The sequence below is a fragment of the Neovison vison genome, chromosome 14, assembly GCF_020171115.1.
Source record: "Neovison vison isolate M4711 chromosome 14, ASM_NN_V1, whole genome shotgun sequence".
Classification (NCBI taxonomy): domain Eukaryota; kingdom Metazoa; phylum Chordata; class Mammalia; order Carnivora; family Mustelidae; genus Neogale; species Neogale vison.
The window spans coordinates 6071867-6094760 of NC_058104.1; the positions used below are offsets into that span (position 1 = coordinate 6071867).

Genomic DNA, 22894 nt, shown 5'->3' on the forward strand with positions numbered 1-22894 from the left:
AACTGCTTTTTTCCCAGGAGTTCCTGGAATCTTGTCTGCAGGAAAAGCCACTCACACTCCTGTTTCCCAGTGAGGGTTTATGAAGAAACCTGTGTACCCCCAAGCTGGGAAAGCTGGTGTGGATTTCCTTTGTCCACCGACCAGACAACCATGCTACAAAAGGATTTCTTTTCCTTGTTTCTAACCACTAAATCCTGCCAATTTTCTTCTGTTGCTGTGAAAGCTTAGCTTTGGGTGCTATGGGGTGGGGGAAGGGCTGAACACCTGCCTGTGTGTTCCATCTACTCCCTAGTCCTGTCAGGCTTGGGGGTTGTCTGGTGGTCATGAGCTAAGTACTTGGCTTCCTCTTCCATGGTCATCAGGTTGGTTGACTGTGCGGAGAAAACAGTTGCAGAGTTGGGCTCGGAAGATGCCAGGATATTTGCACCTGTTTCTTTGCCCTCTCCAGAGGCTACATGTTCCTCCACTGAGACCACCATCCTGCTTTCCCTGGAGGATCTTGGGACCTTATTCTCTTATACTTTTATTCTTACACTCTGCTCGCAAGTCAACAATTCAACTAGTTCCCCAGTCTAACAGGCACTACAGCAATCTGATTTCTTAAATATGAAAGGGAAACTTTTTGTCATGATTACCATGGTGCTCATCTTTGTGGCCTTTGTATAATTTAATTTGGGGAATACTGTAACATTCTTGTTAAAATGGGGCCCACATTTCCCCTCTTTAAAGGGCTTAGCTGGATGGACCAGAAAACTGGGCATTTGGGATGGAGTAAGGAGCATGGGGTGATGTTCTGCCCTTAAGTATAAGTGGTCTCATATCCATGTCTTTGGCATAGCTAACAGACTTGAGAAAAAAAATCTGAAAAGTTAACCGACCCCAAGTTGAGCAGTAGTAGATCTGGGGATGGAGGGGGCAATCCCATGATGAAAGAGGCAAGCTGTCTGGGATGAAAGGGAGGCCATGGCCATGCTTGACCCCATGCCTCTTGGTTAAGCCCAGTGGATTGAGGGAGCAAACAGGCAGCTGGTGGTTGGGAGAGCACATCGCCAAGCCCTAGCTCCTGGATCACTGCTCTTTTTTTTTTTTTTTTAAAGATTTTATTTATTTATTTGTCAGAGACAGAGGGAGAGAAAGCGAGCGAGCACAGGCAGACAAAGAGGCAGGCAGAGGCAGAGGGAGAAGCAGGCTCCCCGCCGAGCAAAGAGCCCGATGTGGGACTCAATCCCAGGACCCTGGGATCACGACCTGAGCCAAAGGCAGCCACTTAACCAACTGAGCCACCCAGGCGTCCCTGGATCACTGCTCTTTTAGCCAGTATACACTTCAAGCATCACCTAGTATGAGGCAGGGGAAATAAAGTCAAATGCACACCGTCCACTCCATCCCATGCTGAAACATCCTCCTTGCTGGGCCGCTGAGCTCAGCCAACCCTCTTCCCTCCCCAACCCACCAAGCGCTCTTACTTTTCATGTCACAGAGTTTTCACACACATCTGTGCGGGTAACAACTAAGTGGAAAGCATCTGAGTACAACTTCCCGCCAAATCAAAGTCACCGTTACATGGATTTGCCTCCCAGCAAGGTCATCTCTAGGACGGTAATGCAGAAGACGCATCCCAAATTCAGAATGTGAAAAATTATTTGAGAAAATTATGAAATGTTTACACACGTTAGTTCTTTATTGGAAGAGGTGGTTCAGACCCATTTATATATGCAAAAGGGTAGGATGACAAAATATGTAATGGCCCTGTCACCTTTTCAAATATTTTACTTAAAATATACTTTATATTAAGCTTTAAGGTCACAGTGTAGGAAATCTCTGTAGTTGCCATTAAAACTACTCTAAAGAATACTTCCTGCACAAATGATGCAGGATTTTAAAACAATATACATGCAGAGAAAGACACATACCTTAAGTGCAGAGAACACTCAGATATTCAGCACCCAGGTTTAGAAACAGTATTATTAGCACCAGATAAATACCGTTTTCAGTCTTGCCCAAGGCTAGCCGCTGTCCTGATTCCTAACTGCATAAAGCTTTTCTGTTCTTATACTTTACAGATCGTCATACAGTGTGTGTGCCTCTGTGTCTGGTTTCCGTCATTCAGCTCTGTGAAACCAAGCTACTACTGCAAATACTTACGGTTCACTCATTCTCAACGCTCAGAAGTCTCCTGCAGTGAAATATGCCACCAGGTTCCTTCATTCTACTGCATGCCTACCTTCAGAGAATTCTGGTTTGTGCAGTTTGATGCAATGAATTATTTTAGTATGTCCTTCGGTTGACATAAACGCGCCTATCTGCCAGGTTCGGGTTAGAAGGGTAGATGCATGTTCAAAGTATCAGCTTTCTAAAATGGTCATACTAGTTGGCAACACCTCAAGCAGGGTAGGCTTCCTGTTGCTTACCACCTTGCCAGAACTTGATTCTTTTTCATGCTTTCATTTTAACCATCTCAGTGGGGGGCTGGTGTTCTAAATTTGCATTTCCCTGATTACTAATAAAAATAACATACCTTTTCATGTTTACTGGCCATCTGGATATTCTCTTTCGTTAAGTGGATGTCCCAATCTCTTGCCCATTTTTCTATTTTTTCCTTGTTGATTTGTACTCTTTTTCAATTTTAGATCCAGGGCTAGAAGCTGTGGCCTTTGGGCCAAATCCAGACTGTTGCCTGTGTTTGTGAATAAAGTTTTATTGAAACAGACATGTTCACAGAGACTGTCTAGCCCACAGAGCCCCAAGTGTTTAACAAGTGGCGCCTTCCAAAAACCATCACCACCTCCTCCTCTACACACATTTCTGCTGTCATGTACATAGGTTGCGAGTATTTTCTCCCCCGTTTCTTGCCTATTTGCTTTCTTAATGAGGGTCCTTTAAGTAAACCTAAGTTTCAGAAAGTTACTAACTCCAAATTAACTGGCTTTTATAGTTTAGTGTTTTGGGGGTCTTATGAAAAATTTTCTCATTATAAGGTTACATACAGTCTGCTAAGTTCTCTTCTTAAAGCTTTATCATTTTACATTTCATACTGAGATCTGTAATCCATCACAACCCACTTTTCTATTTTCTATTAAATTTTTAAATTTAACTGGCAAAGCATTTACTAGAAAGAATATCCTCTCCCCACTGCATTATCAACTTCAGCAAAAACCAAGGGACTATATTATATATGGGTGTTTCTGGAATCTTTCTTCTGTCCCAATGGTCAATTTGTTTCTCTCTGCACCAATTATAATAATTTCTCTGGCTTTATGACAGCTCTTCCTTGATACCTGGTAACAGAAGTTCTTTCACTCTATTTCAGAAGATAGCATTGACTATTATTGGTCTTCTGAATTTTCATTTGAATTTTCGAGTTTGTTTAATTTCAATTAAAGAACTTAGTAGGACTTTTGAGATTGCATTGAATATATGAATTAATTTGGGGGAAAACAGATCTTTTAAAAACTGTCCTGGAATCCATGAACTAGATATGGCCCTCTCAAGTTTTGTGATTTTTTTTTTTTTCTAGAAACAGTTCTTGAAAATATGGAGTTAGGTAATGTTCCCTCGAGGCACTTGAGGAATTTTGATGCTATTGTAAGTGGTATTGCTTTTTAAGTTTTTCATTTTTTATGTTCACTGCTGGTATATTAAAAAACTATTTTTGCATAATGAGCTTAATATGCAGGGAGCTTGCAAAACCTAGTCATTCATTTCAATTATCTGTGCATTCCTCAGAACTTTCAAAGTACAAAATCATGTCAATTGCAGATAAAAGTTTTACTTCCTTCTAATCCTTATGCTCTTTAATTATTATTCTTCCCTTATTCTCCTGGCTACGTCCTTCTGCAGAATACTGAATACAACTACTGACAGTGGATAGCCTTTTTTTTTTTTTTTCCATCCTAGAGAAAACTTTCAATATCTCGGTATTAGGTATGCTGGTAGTTATAGTTTTAGATACTTTTCGTCCAAGTAGGGAAGTTCCCTTCAAATCTATAACTTATGGAGAACATTAACGGATGCTGACTGTACCAAATGACTTCTGCATTCTAGATTACTTGTTTCTGTGAAGCAGTCCAGTGATTAGTTTTTGATTATTAAATGATCCTTGCATTCCTTGGCCCAGTGAACTGGGTCGTGCGACCACTATGAAGAGGTTACTCACAATCGGAATGGAATCATCATGATTGGTTTAGACAAATCCGGATCCACTCTGTGTCTTGTGAAGAAACGGTGAACAAACTCTTCCAGCAAGGAATTAGGGGGTAAAGGACACTGAGTTAATCAACAAAAACTCTACTAGAAACCTGTATTTGTTCCAAAATACTGGGAATGAGGGGCAGTGCACAAAACGCCATAGTATTTGTGTCAAATAAAAGAAGAGATGATGTATCTGAATTACGTAGTATCAGCACACTGCGCACGCTAACAATCAGACAGGCAGAGTGGCAAGAGAGCTGTGTGTATTCTCCAGATAAACTGTGTGGATGCCCTCTTTTACTGACACAGACTTAACTCCAAATCATCTATGTGTAGCTTATGAAAAGAGTGTCTTAAAATCCTTTTTGCTCAAATGTAGTTGAAAATGCTACAAAAGCCATCACTTAGACTTTATTGATGGGGCATTTGCTAAAAATCCATTTATCAATGCCTCCTAACAAAGAGAAAAGTATTTAACTACCTAGTACCTAGCAAATGTCTCACCAACAGCGCATATCCTGTGTTAGTACATTTTGCCACCTTAATACTCAAAATACTGCGTTTTCCCAAATAATTCAAATCCCAATTTGCATAGAATTACTATTGGACTGCATTTTTAAAACATGATAGAACTGCCATATATATGTTTAATGTTACCGTCCTCATTATAAACTCCTGGTGATTCCAAAACTTCATTTGATACAATGGTTTATTCAGAGCTGATAGCTTCTGATAGCTTTCCTATTGGAATTTATGTCAGAAATATGGCTTTTAAGTATAACAATTTCCAGGACAATAGTTTTCCCACATTCATCCCTCTAACAGATCTCGCCTTGATATGATTCCCTGATATGTAAATACAATTCAAATTCCAAAATAAATATTAAATATGCACCAAGTTTCACTCCTGTATAAATTATCTCGTGCCCAACGGGTTGCAGTATTTTGCTGAAGGCTTTGCTGCTTCTTTCATTCCTAGGGATCCTTCTCTGCGAGAAATCAGGTGGAGATAAATTTAATTCCTAAATGGCTTTCCCCATTCAGAAACATGAAGTCTCAGACAGTAACATCTGACTCCCTGTTACATTTTGGTCTACTCAGAGGGTTTTGACTTCACAGGAGATTCTCCACATCCAGTACATTCACATTTCCTCTCCTATGAATCCTCTGATGGCTATTGAAGGCTGACCTGTGGTGGAATTTTTTCCCACACTCGTTACATTCATAGGGCTTCTCTCCTGAATGAGTCCTATAGTGTACAGTGAGGTATGACTTCTGAGAAAAGACTTTTCCACATTCATTACATTCGTAGGGCTTCTCTCCTGAATGGCTTCTATAGTGAACAGTGAGGTTTGACATCCGAGAGAAGACTTTCCCACATTTACTACATTCATAGGGCTTCTCTCCCGAATGGATCCGGTGGTGGATGGTGAGATAGGATTTCTGAGAGAAGAACTTCCCACACTCGTAACACTCATAGGGCTTCTCTCCTGTGTGCACTCTTTGATGTCTAAAGAGGGATGAGTTATGGGAGAAGGTTTTCCCACATTCACTGCATCCATAGGGCTTCTCTTCAGAATGACTCCTGTAATGGATAGTGTAGTACGATAATTCAGAGAACAATTTTCCACAGATGTTACATTCATAGGACTTCTCCCCTTTGGGAAGTGACTGGTGCCCACTGAAGGCCGAATTGTCAAGGAAGATTTTCCCACATTCATTACATTCATAGGGTTTATCTCCTAAAGGAGCCGTAGGGTGGTCAGTGACATAGGAGAACTGAGAGAGCTTTCCGCATTCACTACATTCATGGGGTTTCTCATCTGTGTGTACTTTCCGATGTCTAATGAAGGCTGAATTTAAATTGAAGGTTTTCCCACACTCGTTACACTCATAGGGTTTCTCTTCTAAGTGACTTCTATAATGTATAGTGAGGTACGACACCCGAGAGAAGAACTTCCCACACTCACTGCACTGATAGGGTTTCTCTCCCGTGTGGGTCCTCTGATGTGTAATGAGGGTAGATTTTCGGTAGTAGGATTTCCCACATTCATTACATTTGTAAAGTTTCTCTCCCGTATGTGTTCTCTGGTGGTCACTGAGGGCAGACTTGCGTGAAAAGGATTTTCCACATTCGTTACACGGATAGGGTCTCTCTCCTGAATGATTCCTCTGGTGTAGGGTGAGATGGGTCTTCTGGCAGAAGGTTTTCCCACACTCATTACATTCATAGGGCTTCTCACCTGAATGAGTTCTCAGGTGTTGGGTGAGATGTAACTTCTGACAGAAGGTTTTCCCACATTCGTTACATTTATAGGGCTTCTCCTCTAAATGTGATCTCCGATGGACGGTTAAGGTCCCCTTTTGGCTGAAGGATTTCCCACATACATTACATTCGTAAGGTTTTTCTCCTGTGTGGGCCCTCTGATGGATGATTAACTTTGACTTTTTACAGAAGGATTTCCCACATTCACTGCATTCAAAAGGCTTCAATTCCATCTGTGATCTCTGGTAAACATTAAAATTTGACATCTGGATGAAGTCTGACCCAGAGTCATTCCACTCATAGGGCTTTTCCCCCATATAAGCTCTCTTATGAGCAAGGAAAACAGCATCATTGTCTAAGGCTTCCATGCATTCACTATATTCAAAGGGTTTCTCCAAAATACTAATTTTCTGAAGAATACTCTCTTCATTTTGAGAATAGCCTTCCCCATTTTGATTACATTCATAGGGTTTCCCTCCATGGTACATCTTCCCACATTCACTACACTCATCTGGTTTCTTTTTCGCATAGCTGCCATCACTAATAATTAATTCTGAAGTAGATTCTAAATTCTTTCCACAGGAGACACATGTATGAGATGTTACGTTTGAAGGAACAAGGCTTGTTTCCACATTACATGTTTTATCAAATGCATTCTCTCTCTCTTCAACCGGGGTTTTGCTGTTGATAGAAATAGCTTGCCTTGAATGTTCGTCTTCACTTCCTGGGATTCTCTCTATCGGGTCATCCGCCTTCCAGACTTCTTCTAAAAAGGAATAAAATTAAACAAACTTTGTGAATCTGAAAACAGCGGGTATCAAATGGGAGTAGTACTCAGGAGCCTTACTGAGGAACTGACTCTGGCTTTACTCTGGCTTTATTTTCTCCACAAATAAAAATAATCACAAGCGGGACACCTGAGTGGCTCAGTTGGTTAGGCAGCTGCCTTCAGCTCAGGTCATGATCCCAGCCTCCTGGGATCGAGTCCCATATCGGGCTCCTTGCTCAGCGGGGAGCCTGCTTCTCCCTCTGCCTCTGCCTGTCACTCTATCTGCCTGTGCTCACTCTCTCTGTCAAATAAATAAATAAAATCTTTAAAAAAAAAATAATAATCATAAGCATATAGTCTACATTTCCCCTTGATGTGTCATATAAGACAGACAAGACACACACACACACACACACCACACAGGAGTGGGGTGGGGTAGGCACAGGGAAAGGATGAGTGTGGGACAGGACCCAGTATCAGACAAAGAAGGGAGAGTAAATTCACACTCAACACAAGTACCTTTGTTATCTCCCAAATATGTTCAAAACTTTGGTAGAAAAGGTGAAAAAAACCCCAAGAAATGATGAGCAGAGGGCACGGTGACTGAAAAAGCACTAGATTAAGGGAGGACTCGTGAGCACAGAGGTCTGGTGGGAGAACAAGAGCCATCACTGCATGAACTTTTAAAGAAAACATCCAAGTACGGATTTCACTGGGAGTAAGAGATCACAATTTATACTAAACTGTAAGACACTGCTGCACACAAAGATTACCATAATGATATCCTCACTAGCCCAGACGCTTCCAAAATCTATGCCCTTCTATTCTGCACGTAAACCAAATAAACATTCTAAAAATTCCGATCTCCTCATCTTTAGAGACCTCTTTACCACCAGGGCTCCAACTCCCCAGCCCTGGTTCACACTCATCTGGAGGGAGAGCTCGAGGCACTTCAATAGCCAAAGAAATGTAAGATGGGACCAGATGGCAAGAGACCGAGCCACGAACATCGGCTCTCGGAAGTGTTCTGACAGTCACTGAATCCTACTGCATTTGGATGTACAACAGAGCACGGCGGCTGAAAGCATAGAGATGAGGCTACCTTGATTCAAATCCACTTCTAACACACTGCTGGCCAGGTCTTGAGCAAGTTACTGAACTGTGATGCAGCTTCACATAGCTACAATGTGCCCAGATCACTGGGAAAGGACCAACTTAGTGCATACAAATCGCTCAGAACAGTTTATGATATGAAACAACGGTTCATCGGTTTTCTTTCAATCTGCCGACTTAAATTGGACAAAACCAGTCACGTCCCTGACATAACACTGATGGAGTCCTGAAAACAAGCAAGAATTCCCATATGTGCAGGTTTCATTTAGTTGTAGTAGAAAACCTTAAATGTCAAATTTCAAAAACTGCCCCTGCAGTATTAACTTATTTATTTCTATGTTTCTTACAAATTTCGGGGATCTGGGGATGGAGCCCCGCATGGGGCTCTATGCTCAGCAGGGAGCCTGCTTACCCCTCTCTCTGCCTACTTGTGATTTCTCTGTCAAATAAATACATAAGATCTTTAAAAAAATAAATAAATAAATCTCTTCTTCCTTTAATTCTTAAAATAGCGTTAACATAAAGTTGTAAATAACATGTAAGTGCTCTGTGTGAAAGCGAAATCCAAACTAGTCCATGCAGCTATGTTCTCCTTTCCTAACTAAACTGTGTGCCTGCGGAGAGTGTGGAAACATTTCCTAGCTTTCCTGGAATCTCTCTGTCGTTAGAAACTAAAGTAGTTCCTAATCTGATCAAATGGGGGGCTTTCAGATTCCACCCTGTTTTATCAAATCTATAGTTGAGGATAAATTATGTCTCAATGGATATAGATAATAAAGGTCTTTCTTCCCTAGGTCCTCAAGTCCATGAAAAATCTACAGAATGCCTTCGACACATTACATACCAAAACAGAATGAAAAGATCCTTCCCCTTTGGAGAATTACAATTCACGCAGAGAAAGAGGCTGAAGGACCAAATATATAATCATATCTAACTTTCGTAGTAACTGTGGAATGTGTATCAAGAGAAGGGAGAAACAAGTGTGGTGAGCCAGTAATTATGAAAGTGTAAATAAGAGGTGAACTTTTCAGGATAAAGCTCTAGAAGTTCTGTTGCACAAGAATGTGAATATAGTTAATATCAATGAACTGTGTGCCTAAAAATGTTAAAATGGTAAATTCTGGTACGTGTTTGTGTTTTCTTGAGCCTTGGTATTTCTTTTGGGGTAGGTTTTTAAAAAATGTTAACTTATTTCTAAGATTCAAATACAGTCAACATACCGTGTTCTATTAGTTTCAGGCATATATTATTATCTTTTTATAACTACAATTTTAAGAGGAAGGAAGGAAAACGTCTAATTTGGGTAAGAAAAGCACACACAAAGAAGAGCTAGGATAGTCTGGAGATCTAGACCAGATGGAATTTAACAAGCGTCTGGGGAAACAGGACATGAATTTTGATAGGTGCCATCACACCGTACTGAACGGGACCCGAGGAGAGGAGATCATAACATCTATTTCAGAAGAAACAGAATAGTTATGGGCTTGTCTGTCAGCCTCGTGTTAAATCAGCTGGATGTCTCCAATGAACAGACTTTGCAATTTCCAAATAGGTTTCACTATAATCCAGGTATAAGAAAGTATCTTTTAGGCTGATGTCAGAAGAAACGAAGATTATGCAGGAAAATTTTAAAGCATTTCACAGGAAATAAGAAACAGGAACCAGGGGAGAGAAGACCAGTCCGATGTACTAAACAACAGAAGTGGGGAGGATGTGCAGGGTGGTTTGGAGAAGTCTGCCACCGACTGTCGGCCCTTCTAAGAAAAAAGGGAATGGAGACCCTCCGGTACCGGCCTCTGTCAGGTAAGAGTCCACAGATTATAGGCATTCAACATCAACTTGGAAGAGGAGCATATATACAAAGAAAAAGGCCTGAAAGTTGAGACAAGATACACCTTTTTAAGGGACACAAAGAAAACAAAAGAATGGAAAACAGGCTCTTTTCCTCCCGGGCTGCTCGAAGCCGGGCCGTCATCATGAACGACGTGGGAATTATCCTGACCAGGAGGTTCACGAGCAAGCAACTACGTCAGCCGAAACAAATGATCATGGATGTTCTTCAGCCCGGGAAGGCCCCAGTAGCTCGGGAACAACTAGCCGCAACCTACAAGACCGCGCCAGATGTCACCTTCATATCTGGATTCAGAACCAGTTTTGATGGCAGCAACACAAGTGGTGTGGCGCAATTTAGGACTCCTTGGATAATGCAGGGAAAAAAAAATGAACCAAACACATGCTCGCAAGAGGTGGCCTGTATGAGAAGGGAAAGACCTCCAGGAAACAGTGAAGGGAGAACCAGAGCAGAATGAAGAAAGTCAGGGGGACACCAAAGCCAGTGCTGGTGCTGGCGACAGTGAGCCGGAGACGGGACAACAGGAGCAGAGATTCCGCAGTGACTATCAGTGGTGGCTGCGTAGATTTTTCATGAGAACAAATAAAATAAGAACTTTTAAAATAAAACTTATTTTTGCGAGAGCAAGAACATGAGCGCATAAGCAGGGGAACGGTCAGAGGGAGAAGCAGACTTCCCGCGGAGCAGGGAGCCCTGGGATCATGACCAGAGCCGAAGGGAGACGCTTAACTGACTGAGCCACTCAGATGCCCTGCAAACCTTGATTTTAAAGTAACTTTTTCCCTCTCTTCCGCAAACCTTCCTCACTGCCCGTCGTCTCAGGAATCTGGCACCACCCCGAAAACAACTAACAAGGCTGGCAGCATCCCCACAATTCCTGCCGAACTGGCCAGATCCTGGCTTTCCCGAGAAACCCCCTTCCTTGCCATTTGTGAAGGCCACAGCCCGCGGCGGCCTCCTTTGCCTGGCAAAGCAACAAAGCTCTTATTGCTCTGTACCCCGCGCTGTCTGAGTTATATTTGGGCTCCAAAGCACAGTATCATGTGACAACCAACTTCCAACAACCAACAACCAACCAGCCTGTACCCATCGCTGTCAAGCAGAGCACAGAGAAGCACAGATGCACTGACTCGAGGTGGCAGCCCGGCCTCACCCGCTCAGGGAGGGGGCTGGTTTTGGTGTCTGTGTGCACAAAGAAAGGGGTGAAACAGGCAGGAGACCAGCCCAAGCACTTCATGGCAAGGAAGGAAGGAAAACAGAAGACGGAAAGAACGAACGGGAAAGTCTCAAGTTCATTTTTCTCCGAGACTTCCGAATGCCTGCCAAGAAAGGAATTCTGTGGGCGCCTGGGTGGCTCAGTGGGTTAAGTCACTGCCTTTAGCTCAGGTAGAGATCGGGTCCCACACTGGGCTCTCTGCTTCGGTGGGGAGCCTGCTCCACCCCCACCCCGTCTGCCTCTCTGCCTACTAATGCTTTCTGTCAAATAAATTAAAAAAAAAAAAAAAAATTATAAAAAGAAAGGAATTCTGTGCTATGGGGGCGGTGAGCTCCTGGGGACACAGGAAGAGGAAGTGACCAGAGCCTCAGCACTGGCCATCGTGGAGAACACCCGCCAAGTGTAAACCAAATGTCAAATCCGAAAAGCAGCGTGCACGCGGCGCTGGAGGGAGCGTGCTGTCTGCGGCCTGAAGGTGTGACCGGGGCACCAGCGGCTCGGGGCGGCCCTCAGTCCTTCCTGAAGCGGGACAACCATGTCCTAACCTACCTGGCTGACTCTGACACGGCACTTCACCTTCGGCTACCCACGGCTCCTCTCCCTGCTCCAACTTGAGGATCACTTTGGGCTTGGTGCTGTCGTAGCCTGTGAAGGAGACACGGAGGCAGACTTGGACCGGCTGCTCTGCTCTCAGATCTCTGAGTCCAAGGTGCTGCCTCAGAGGCTGCAGGATAAAACGTGGCTGGTTTTGCACCTTCACAAAATCCGAACGTTTCGATGGAGAGGCCGACATATGAATACCCAGCACTGCCCGAGGGGAGTGAGATGGTCCTACCACTTGTTTCTTCAAACTTGAGGAAAAATCAGGACATGGGCAGTCCCTCCACCCCAACCCCCACCCGCGGGGCAGCGACCCACAAGCAAGCTCTCCTCACCCACAGAGACGAGATGGCTGTAGTTCTCCAGCATCACATCCCGGTACGTGGTCTTCTCATCGGGCTCCAGCTGCTGCCACTCCTCCTGGGTGAAGTCCACGGCCACGTCCCTGAATGACACTGGCCCCTGCAATGGCACCGGATCGGAGCTGGTCAGGCGGAGGAGGTGTGCGGGCTCGGGAGCTTACAGAGCTCACAGAGTAAAGTGAACCAGGAACACTGAAAACCTGACCGGGTGTTACAGGCTATGGAATGAAATCAAACCCGAGGGGAAACACACAGCCTTTGGGTTCTTTCACGTGTTCCCTAAAATAACCAAACCCTGAAGCCAGAAAACCAACTGAGGTCCTGGGTTGCAACGGAACCGAGTTCTGGGGTATGTGAGATGAGTAAGACACCACTCCTGCACTCAGAAAGCTTCCAGCCTGGGAGGGCAACACCATGGAAATAAACACGCACTCTGTCTCTTGGCCTCCCACCCCACCGCGGCTTGGGGGCGCCCATGGCACTCAGTTGCTGGTTTCTGCCTTCCCGTTCATCTCTTTCATTTTGGACTTTAACCTGCAGTTAACCTGCATGACTAGGGGTTCTACCTCCTCCGAGTTTTGGGCCAAACACCACATCTACAAACACCTCACTCTCGCAGCAGTAACTTGCACTGATGGACGCGCAAGAGGTCAGAGCGCCCGCACAGAGAGCAGTTTAACAGACTCTGAATCTTATGTCGCCTGGTTAGGGTTCACAGATGCAGCCGGTAGGCCACAGGATTGAGGAGGAAAGAGGATGCAGAGGTGTGAAAAAGATATTTCCACGGAAGAAAAAAGCAACCTACAGGATGGGGAAAATATCTGCCAATCATGTTTCTGGTAAAGCCTCATACTAGAATACAGAGAGAACTCTTCAAACCCACCCAACAACAGAAACCAACATGATTCAAAATGGGCCAAGGACTGCAACAGTCATTTCTCAAAGACAACACACACGTGTCCAAGGAGCATGTGGGAAGATGATCAACGTCACCAGCCATTAGGGAAATCAAATCAAAGCCACAGTGAGTTACCACCTCCTGTCCCTTAGCATGGCTACTACCAAAATGCCTGGAAATAACACGTGTTGGAGAAATCAGAACCCTCGTGCACTGCCGCTGGAATGCAAACTGTGGCAGCCACTGCAGCCAGGAGAGCTCCTCAAAAATTAAAAATAAATCTGGCATTAATTTCCCATATGATCCAGCAAGTCCACTTTTGGAGACACACTTAAAAGAACCAGAAGTAGGGTCTTAGAGAGGAAATTTATGTACCCACGCTGCATCATTCCTAATAGTGAAAATGCAAAAGTGACCCAAGTGTCCACTGACAGATAAAGAGACAAGCAGAATGCAGGCCACACGTACAATGGGAGCAATATTCGGCCTTAAAAAGAAGATTCTGGCATCTGTTCCAGAGCATGGACTCTGAAGACCCGATGCTCAGTGAAACAAACCAGTGACAAAAAGACAAACACTGGATGAGTCCACTTAGATGCTGAGAATAGTCACAATCAGAGCGACAGAGAGGACAACACTTGCAGGGGCAGGGGGAGTTGAGGCATTACTCCGTAATGGGGACGGAGCTTCAGTTTTACAAGATGAGAAGTGTTCTCGAGACGGATGGTTGGTGGTGGATGCACAAGCACATGAACGTACTTCATGCCCGTGAGCTGTATGTTTTAAAGGTAAAATGGTAAATTTCATGTTACATGTAACATCACAATAAAAAAAAAAAGGAAGAAAAAAACTGAAGTAGTGTCTACCTCCATTTCCCTAATCCAGTATCTTCTAGAGCTCTGCAGTCATCCCCTCCATAAAGAAAAGAGCGAAATGGGATTATTAGTTAAGTATATTCACACTAGCTATGAGGAATTCCTCTCTCAAAACCTGAAGTTTTTTAAAAAATCAAGAATCATCAGCTAATTGCGGAAAACGGTGTGAATTAAAGATAAGTATCAAGGTGAGCAGCTAATGACAGAATCAATTTCATAAAGGAAACAACTTCTACTGATTTGTATTTTTCAATAAATTTAGCAGGACACGGTTTCCAAAAAATGAGAACATTCTCCAAAAAATAGCCAGCAGAGATTACTCAGAAATTAAAGATCAAATTGTTGAATTTTTAAAAAACCCCCCAAGTAAGAGACTTACGTAACAAATGGGACACAGAATATACAACTTAGGAATTGTCTCCGATAACAAGAAATTGAAATGATGAAATAAAGCTTGAGATACAAAAGCCAGATCGGACAGATTCCATTTTCAGAAAGAGAAAACAAGAAGGACGAACACAAAGAATCAAAGGCAGAACAGGGGCGCCTGGGTGGCTCAGTGGATTAAGCCGCTGCCTTCGGCTCAGGTCATGATCTCAGTGTCCTGGGATCGAGCCCTGCATCGGGCTCTTTGCTTGGCGAGAGCCTGCTTCTCTCTCTCTCTCTCTGCCTGACTCTCCGCCTGCTTGTGATCTCTCTCTCTGTCAAATAAATCTTAAAAAAAAAAAAAAAATGTGTATAAAACAAAGGCAGAACAAAAAATGATACGTGAGCTGAAGAATCACATAAGCCTTCATGTCACAAGGGGCCATTCAATTTGCAAACAAGAATACTGGGTGGAGGGGAATACAGATCTAGAAATTTCTCAATAAAATGCCCCACACCAAAAAAATGGAGGAAAAAAAATGCCTAAAAAGTTACAGGTGGGGAGAAAAAGACCACTGACCCTGGAACCTGCCATTCTACTTCTCACCTGAGAAAAACCCTTGGACAACTGTCCACGGCTTGTGAAAGAAAAAGAATTTCGAACCCAGAACTGTACACCAAACCAAGCTATCATTTCAGCCTCCAGACATTAGAATCTTGCAAGAAAGCAGGACAACTGATGATCACAGGAGACACTTTCCTCAAAATGTTCAAGATATCCTCTGCCGGAAGCAAGCGAGAGGGCCACCCCAGGGGGCCATGGGGATGCTGGAGCCTCCTAAAACAGCAACAGGGGGAAGGGGGGTGTTTCTGATGCCACTGCTGCAGGCAGTGGTGCTCCGGGCTGCCGATTTCAGAAGAGAAGTGCTCAGCAGACGAGTCCCATCGCCCTGTTTACAAAACTTGTATCGGGGCACCTGGGTGGCTCAGTGGGTTAAGCCTCTGCCTTCAGCTCAGGTCATGATCTCAGGGTCCTGGGATCAAGCCCCACATTAGGCTCTCTGCTCACCAGGGAGCCTGTTTTCCCTTCTCTCTCTGTGCCCCATCTCTCTCTCTACTTGTGATCTTTGTCAAATAAATAAAATCTTTAAAAAAAACAAAAAACAAAAAACTTATATCAACACAGGGTTTTGTACCCATGACGTAGGTACCACAGCCCAGATTGCCCAAGACTGCAGGAGTTGAGCCGACGGAGAATCCAGAGCAGGACACTGTAGTCGATCCGGGCCAAGTGAGCTGATGAGGTGCCATGGAGAGTCACAACTTTTTGGGTTCAGTGAGTCCACAAGGCAAGGATGGGAGGGGTCAGAAGACTGACCACGTGATCAGTACGACGGCTTGATACCACTCATATCAACACCAACATCCAAAATGAGATGTTAGCAAACTGAATCCAACACCAGAATGAAAAAAATAATATATGATCTCTAAGTGGTGCTTATGCCAAGAATACTGACTCGTTCAATCTTCGGAAATCCATTCATGTAATAGGCTACTCTAATATGGCTAAGAAAACACTTGTATCGCCACTAAGATGCTGAAAACGCCTCTGACAATGTTCAAAATACATACCTGATTTTAAAAACCCTCAAGAAAATAGGAGTGGATACTTCACTAGCATAAATGTGTGTATACACACACACTCTCATACCCTAATACACAGAGTATGTGTGATCCATGTACAATCTGAATCACAGGCAAGCACACACAAGTTATACAGACACAGCTGCACAGGCACGGGCATGTTTACGCAGTCTTCTCAGTTCTCAAGTCAGGGTTTTACTTAATGGACAAACATAAGAGACAATCCCAGTAAGATCAGTAACGAGGCAAAATGTTCACTGCCTCCAGCTGGAGAAAACAACTAGGCATATTAATCAACAGAGAGAGTAAAACTATTTCTATGTGCAAGGGATATACCATTCCCCAAAACTCAAGAGAATCAACAACAAAACCAACTCAATGAAAGAACAGTGTTACATAAAATCAGGACATACAAAGCAACAGGCCTGGGGAAGCCTGGCTGGCTCAGTTGGAAGAATGTGCAATTCTTTATCTTATTTTATTTTTTTTTTAAGATTTTATTTATCCATCTGACAGAGCTCACAAGTAGGCAGAGACGCAGGCAGCGAGAGACAAAGGGAAGCAGGCTCCCTGCTGAGCAGAGAGCCTGATATGGGGCTCCATCCCAGGATCCTGGGATCATGACCTGAACTGAAGGCAGAGAGGCTTTAACCCGCTGAGCCACCCAGGCACCCCAAGAATGTGCAACTCTTGATCCCAGGGTTGGGAGTTTGAGCCCCACGTTGGGTGTAGACTTAAATAAACTTACAAAAAAGAAAGGAAGAAAGAAAGAAAAAGAAAATTATTTTTAAAAAACTCAAACAAACCCAACAGCCCTTGTTACATTAACAGACTAAGAAGATATAATTCAAGCATATACACAATTCATGGAGTAACAGAAAAGATAAAAGCGTTAACAAGAAATGTACAAAATCTATACCAGGAAAGCTTTAAAACACTCCTGAAAGGCACAGAAACACACCTGAAAAAAAGGAATGATGCTCTTTGTTCCTGGATGAGTCAACTCAGGAACACTAAGATATAAATCAGTCTGCCCTCAATTACTTAACAGATATGTGATCCCAACAAAAATACCAAAAGCTTTCTTCCTTGAACTATGTGAGCTGGCACCAAAGTTCATATGAGGGTAGAAAAAATCAAGAACTAGGAAAATCTCAAAAAAAAAAAAAAAAAAAGCTGTATAGGGGGCCTAATCCCTACCAGATTTAAAACACAACCTTTATGATTAAAAGGGTTCGGTGTCAGCATACGGATGGAGATAGGTCAGTGGAACAGAGCACAAAGTCTAGAAGTAGACTTGTATCACGAAGGCCTGTGATATTATATTACATTATAACAATCCACTGATTTTTAATGAACAGTGTTAGAGGAACTATAGTCATTTGGGCATGGATGAAACTGCATCCATACTCCACACCATGAAAGAAAAAAGTCCAACTGGTTCAGTGATCTAAATATAAAATATTAAACCACACAGAAAAAAAAAAAAATGGGTGAATTTTCCTATAACCCAAATGTGGGGAAAGGTTTCTAAATATGATTCAAAATACAGGCAGGCATTAGGACTGCTTTCAACAAAGACAGACAAGAATCAGATTTACCCTGCCTCCTGAAAGGACACCAAAAAACAGAATATACAAAGCAGTGGCTTTTTTTTTTTTTAAGATTTTATTTATTTATTTGACAGACAAAGATCACAAGTAGGCAGAGAGGCAGGCAGAGAGAGAGAGGGGGAAGCAGGCTCCCTGCTGAGCAGAGAGCCCGATGCGGGGCTCAGTCCCAGGACCCTGAGATCATGACCTGAGCCAAAGGCAGAGGCTTTAACCACTGAGCCACCCAGGTGCCCCCAAAGTGGTGGCTTTTAAGACACAGATCTTGAAGCAATAAAGGGCAGCAATGAAGAACAGGAATCAGAGATAGGATATCAACAAGGGGAGGCCTCTGGTTACTGCCCTGAGAGTTTCCAGCCCTGGAGCAGGGAGGGAGAACCGAGAGGAGGTGAGGAGGGTTGACAAACTGGGGGAAACATGCAGGGAAGGACAAGCCACCACAGAAAATGACACGTCTACTGAAATGGGCCTAGAACTGACCCAGATGTTACAAGTGGCACTAATCATTAAAACAGTGTATTACCGTATTCCTTATGTACAAAACATTTGAGTAGGAACAGGGAAGACATTTAAAAAGACTCAAACTGAGGGGCGCCTGGGTGGCTCAGTGGGTTAGAGCCTCTGCCTTCAGCTCAGGTCATGATCCCGGGATCCTGGGATCAAGCCCCATGTTGGGCTCTCTGCTCAGCGGGGAGCCTGCTTCCCCCACCTCTCTGCCTGCCTCTCGGCCTACTTGTGATCTCTGTCTGTCAAATAAATAAAATTTAAAAATCTTAAAAAAAAGACTCAAACTGAACTTCTACAGATAAATATTACAATGTCTGAGAAAGTTAACACCCGACTAGATTAACACAGCACCAAAAAAAAAGATCAGTGAACACGAAGAACAGCAACAGGAGCTTATATAAAATGAAACACACAGAGAAAAAGGAATTGGAAGAGAACAAAGAATATCAGTGAGTTGTGGGACGACTTCAAGCTGCGTAACACACAGGGAAAAGGAGTCGCTGAGGACAGATGGAGGGAGGTGGGGGGAATATTTGAAGGAATACGGTCAAAAATTTCCCAAAGTTGATGAAAATCATAAACACACAGATCCAAGAAGTTCAATGACCTGCAAGCACATAGACAGGAGGAAAGCAATACCAAGACACAGCATAACCAAACTGCTCAAAGGCAGGGATAAAGAGAAAAGTTCAAAAGCGTCTAGAAGAAAAACCAAAAACCACAGGACAAACATAGGAATGGAGAGGATGACATCACATTTCTCTTGGGAACAATGGAAGTGGGAAGACAGAAGGGGAACACATCTGAAGTACAGGAGAAAACCCAGCAAAGCTCCCCTGAAATTGAAAGATTTTTTTTTTTTTTAAGATTTTATCTATTTATTTGACTGACAGAGATCACAGGTAGGGAAGCAGGCAGAGAGAGAGGAAGGGAAGCAGCCTCCCCGCTGAGCAGAGAGCCCGATGTGGGGCTCGATCCCAGGACCCTGGGATCATGACCTGAGCAGAGGCTTTAACCCACTGGCCACCCAGGTGCCCCGCTCCCCTAAAATTAAAGCCAAGGCAAAAATAAAGGACTTTTCTGACATATAAGAGCTGAAAGATTCAGCAGCAGCTTAAAGTGTCCCAAAATCCAGAAAGAACTTATCAAACTCAACATCCCAAAACCAAGTAATCCAGTCAAGAAATGGGCAGAGGACATGAACAGACACTTTCCCAAAGACACACCTAGGGCCAAATGCATGTGCCTTACATGCAAAGATGTGCAACATCACTCATCATGAGGGAAACACAAATCAAAATGAGATCCCACCACACAGCTGTCTCAATGGCTAAACTCAACGACACAAGAAGTAACAGGGGCTAGCGAGGATGCAGAGAAAGGGGAACCTCGTGCACTGCTGGGGGGAATGTAAGCTGGTGCAGCCGCTCTGGAAAACAGTATGGCAGTTCCCCAGAAAGTTGAAAATACAAATACCCTACAATCCAGCAATGACACTCTAGGTTAGGAATTTACCCAAAGGATACAAAAATACAGACTCGAAGGAGAACCTTCGATGTTTATGGAACCCTGATGTTTAGAACAGCATGATCCACAAGAGCCAAACTACAGCGAAAGCCCAAATGTCCCCCTGACTGAGGAACGAAGAGGATGTGGTGTATATATACAATGGATTATTACTCAGCCATCAAAAAGAATGATATCTTACCATTTGCAATGACCTGGATAGAACTAGAGAGTATTATGCTAAGCGAAGTAAATCAGTCAGAAAACAACAAATTTCATACGATTTCACTCACATGATTCACAAATATGTAATTCAAGAAACAAGACAAGGGACGCCTGGGTGGCTCAGTTGGTTAAGCAGCTGCCTTCGGCTCAGGTCATGATCCCAGCGTCCTGGGATCGAGTCCCACATCGGGCTCCTTGCTCGGCAGGGAGCCTGCTTCTCCCTCTGCCTCTGCCTGCCACTCTGTCTGCCTGTGCTCACTCTCTCCCCCTCTCTCTGACAAACAAATAAATAAAATCTTTAAAAAAAAAAAAAAAGAAACAAGACAAATGAATGTTAGAGCTAACAACCGCACACAAGATGTAAAATGGGATCATAAAAAATACACAATCGAAAGGAAGACAAAAGCAGGAAAAAGAAACAAAGTCAACGGTAGATGTCCAATGGATCTGACTGTAATTAGGTCACCGCTAATCTTCACCGAAACATTCGGGAGAGGGGTGAGGACAAAACCGGGATGCTGAGAATTGAAATGCGAATGAGAGTAAGAATATATTTGCTAAAGAATATTTTGCTGGGACGCCTGGGTGGCTCAGTGGGTTAAAGCCTCTGCCTTTGGCTCAGGTCATGATCCCAGGATCCTGGGATCAAGCCCCACATCTGGCTCTCTGCTCGGTGGGAAGCCTGCTTTTCACCCCCCCCCACTTGTGATCTCTGTCAAATAAATAAATAAATAAAATCTTAAAAAAAAAAAAAAAGAATACTTTGCTTTATTATTTACTGCACAACCCAAATGAACAGTAACAGAAGCATCCGAAGGATGGGCAGGCCATTCCCTCAGCCTTTAGCTTTTATTCCTGCATCAAACAGGAACAATGAAAACAAGTCTTCTTGGATCACCGAAGTTTGCTCACCCACCAGGCCCTCGGTTTAGATAAGCTACATGCATAAGCCATATGTTGCAATATTTAATGGTTGTTATTAGAAAAGCTACCCATAATTACATCAATTCCCACAAAGACATTTTCTCAAAGCCCAGGAAATCTTGAAAACCCACAAGTAACGAAACAGTCAATTCAAATCATGTAATGGGTGGTACTCTCCTTTTCTGAGACTGTCAGGAACATCAGTCATGTGTTTGCTCTACCCCCACAGCCCCGAGGTAACCTACTATCTGCACACATGAACTCAGAAAAAGACTGGGTGCTGATATGACCCCCTAATAATTGTACTTTACATGATAATGTCTCTTATTTCCACATTCCCATTTTAAAATCTGAATCCAGGGGCACCTCGGTGGCTCAGTGGGTTAAGCCTCTACCTTCGGCTTGGGTCATGGTCTCTGGGTCCTGGGATTGAGCCCCACATCGGGCTCTCTGCTCGGCAGGAAGCCTGCTTCCTCCTCTCTCTCTGCCTGCTGCTCTACCTACTTGTGATCTCTCTCTCTCTGTCAAATAAATAAAATCTGAATCCATATAACCCTTCTGAAATGCATTACAAAGCTAAGCAAGAGAACATATACAGACAGGAAAACTCACCTGGGATTCGTTCATTCTCTGCTGCTCTTGGAAAAGCATACAGACTGCTAACGGCTGACCTAGGGAAGCAGAAGAAATAATAGAAATCATGGGTAATGCAGCTTGCTGAGGTGGGAACATCCTGTGTGAGAACCACCAAAGAAAGCTCCTATCCTGTGAACACTCAGAAGGGTCTAAAAATGGGAGAAAAGGAAAAACATCAGAGTAGAGCTGTTGTCACTCCACATATCAGGAGGTGATTAGCAGGTTTCTCTCATTGGTTAATATAAACACCCATTAATTTTTCAAAGAGGTTGCCTTCATTAAATTAATGTTGAAAAGAAAACCCTCTTCTTACACTGCTCACTCTTTGTGACTCTTCAAACTGCTTAAAATCACGGTATCCACAGGAACAGAAAACACCAGCTCTCTGAAGTGTGATTAACGTGCATCAAGGCATATTTTTGTTTTTAAACGAGATCACTTAACTCCGTTATCGCTGCACTTAAGAATCTTTTAGTAAAAAACACCATAACAGAGAGGACAGAACCCGGGCCCAGGAGCTGAGTCCTACGAGCATGCCCACCCCCCCCCATGCCATCACCCAGAACAAGCCCCCTCCCATCTCAGGCCCAGTCTCCTCCTGTCAACTCCTCCACGCACACTGGTCCTGCCCTACACTGGGGGATGCCCCAGGGCACAACCCAGGGGGTCAGCACACGCTCCTGCGCGCTTACAGACGCGTCTGGAAGCTGGACAGGGAACCATGGGAGCAAGGGGTGGGGGTGGGGGAAGGCGGGAACCCCCTGCGCTCCCGGGAAACGTGAGTCCCACGAGTCTCCAGTCCCGGGGGAGTGCCCAACCCTCCAGGTCCAGCCTCTCGCGCTCTCTCGCCGCCCCGCCGCCCGCAAGACCCACAAGCGCAGCCCGCAAGACCCACAAGCGCACGACCTACCCCGTCGGGACACGCCGAGCTGCCCCGAGGCTCCCGACGACTCCGGGGCGGGGGCTGCTCCTCCTCCACCTCCCGGGGCCGCCGTTCCCGCGGAGCCGGCTCTGGGCTCACGGGCAAACTCACTTCAGGTCGACGACCTTCCCGGGGCCCGAATCGGTCTCTAAGGGCCTCCCCGTCCCGCGGGCGCAGACCGGCCGAGCCCGGGCCTCGCCGCCCGGCTCCGTCGCCGCCGCCACCGCCCGACCCCTCCGGCCCAGCCCGCGGGCTCCGGGGCTCGAGCTCGAGAGTCCCCGCTCGAGCCTCCGCCCGGCCTGCGCGGAGCCGCGCCCGCACAGCCCCGTGCCCGCTGGATGCCGGCCCGACCGGACAGCGTGCAGCCCCGTAGGCCCCGGGACCCTTGCCCGCCGGAGGCCAAAGCCTGGGA

General features: G+C 44.5%; 1 protein-coding gene across 1 annotated transcript; it reads right to left on the minus strand.

Moving 5' to 3' along the window:
* Positions 1–1657: 1657 nt before the first annotated feature.
* Positions 1658–22598, minus strand: RBAK (RB associated KRAB zinc finger). Its single transcript, XM_044233808.1, has 5 exons — positions 22471–22598; positions 21537–21595; positions 12343–12469; positions 11957–12052; positions 1658–7223 (listed from the first exon to the last, which is right to left on the minus strand). Exons 2-5 carry the CDS (start codon positions 21573–21575, stop codon positions 5305–5307), a joined length of 2181 nt encoding a protein of 726 aa, XP_044089743.1. The 5' UTR covers positions 21576–21595; positions 22471–22598; the 3' UTR covers positions 1658–5304.
* Between the last annotated feature and the right edge of the window lie 296 nt (positions 22599–22894).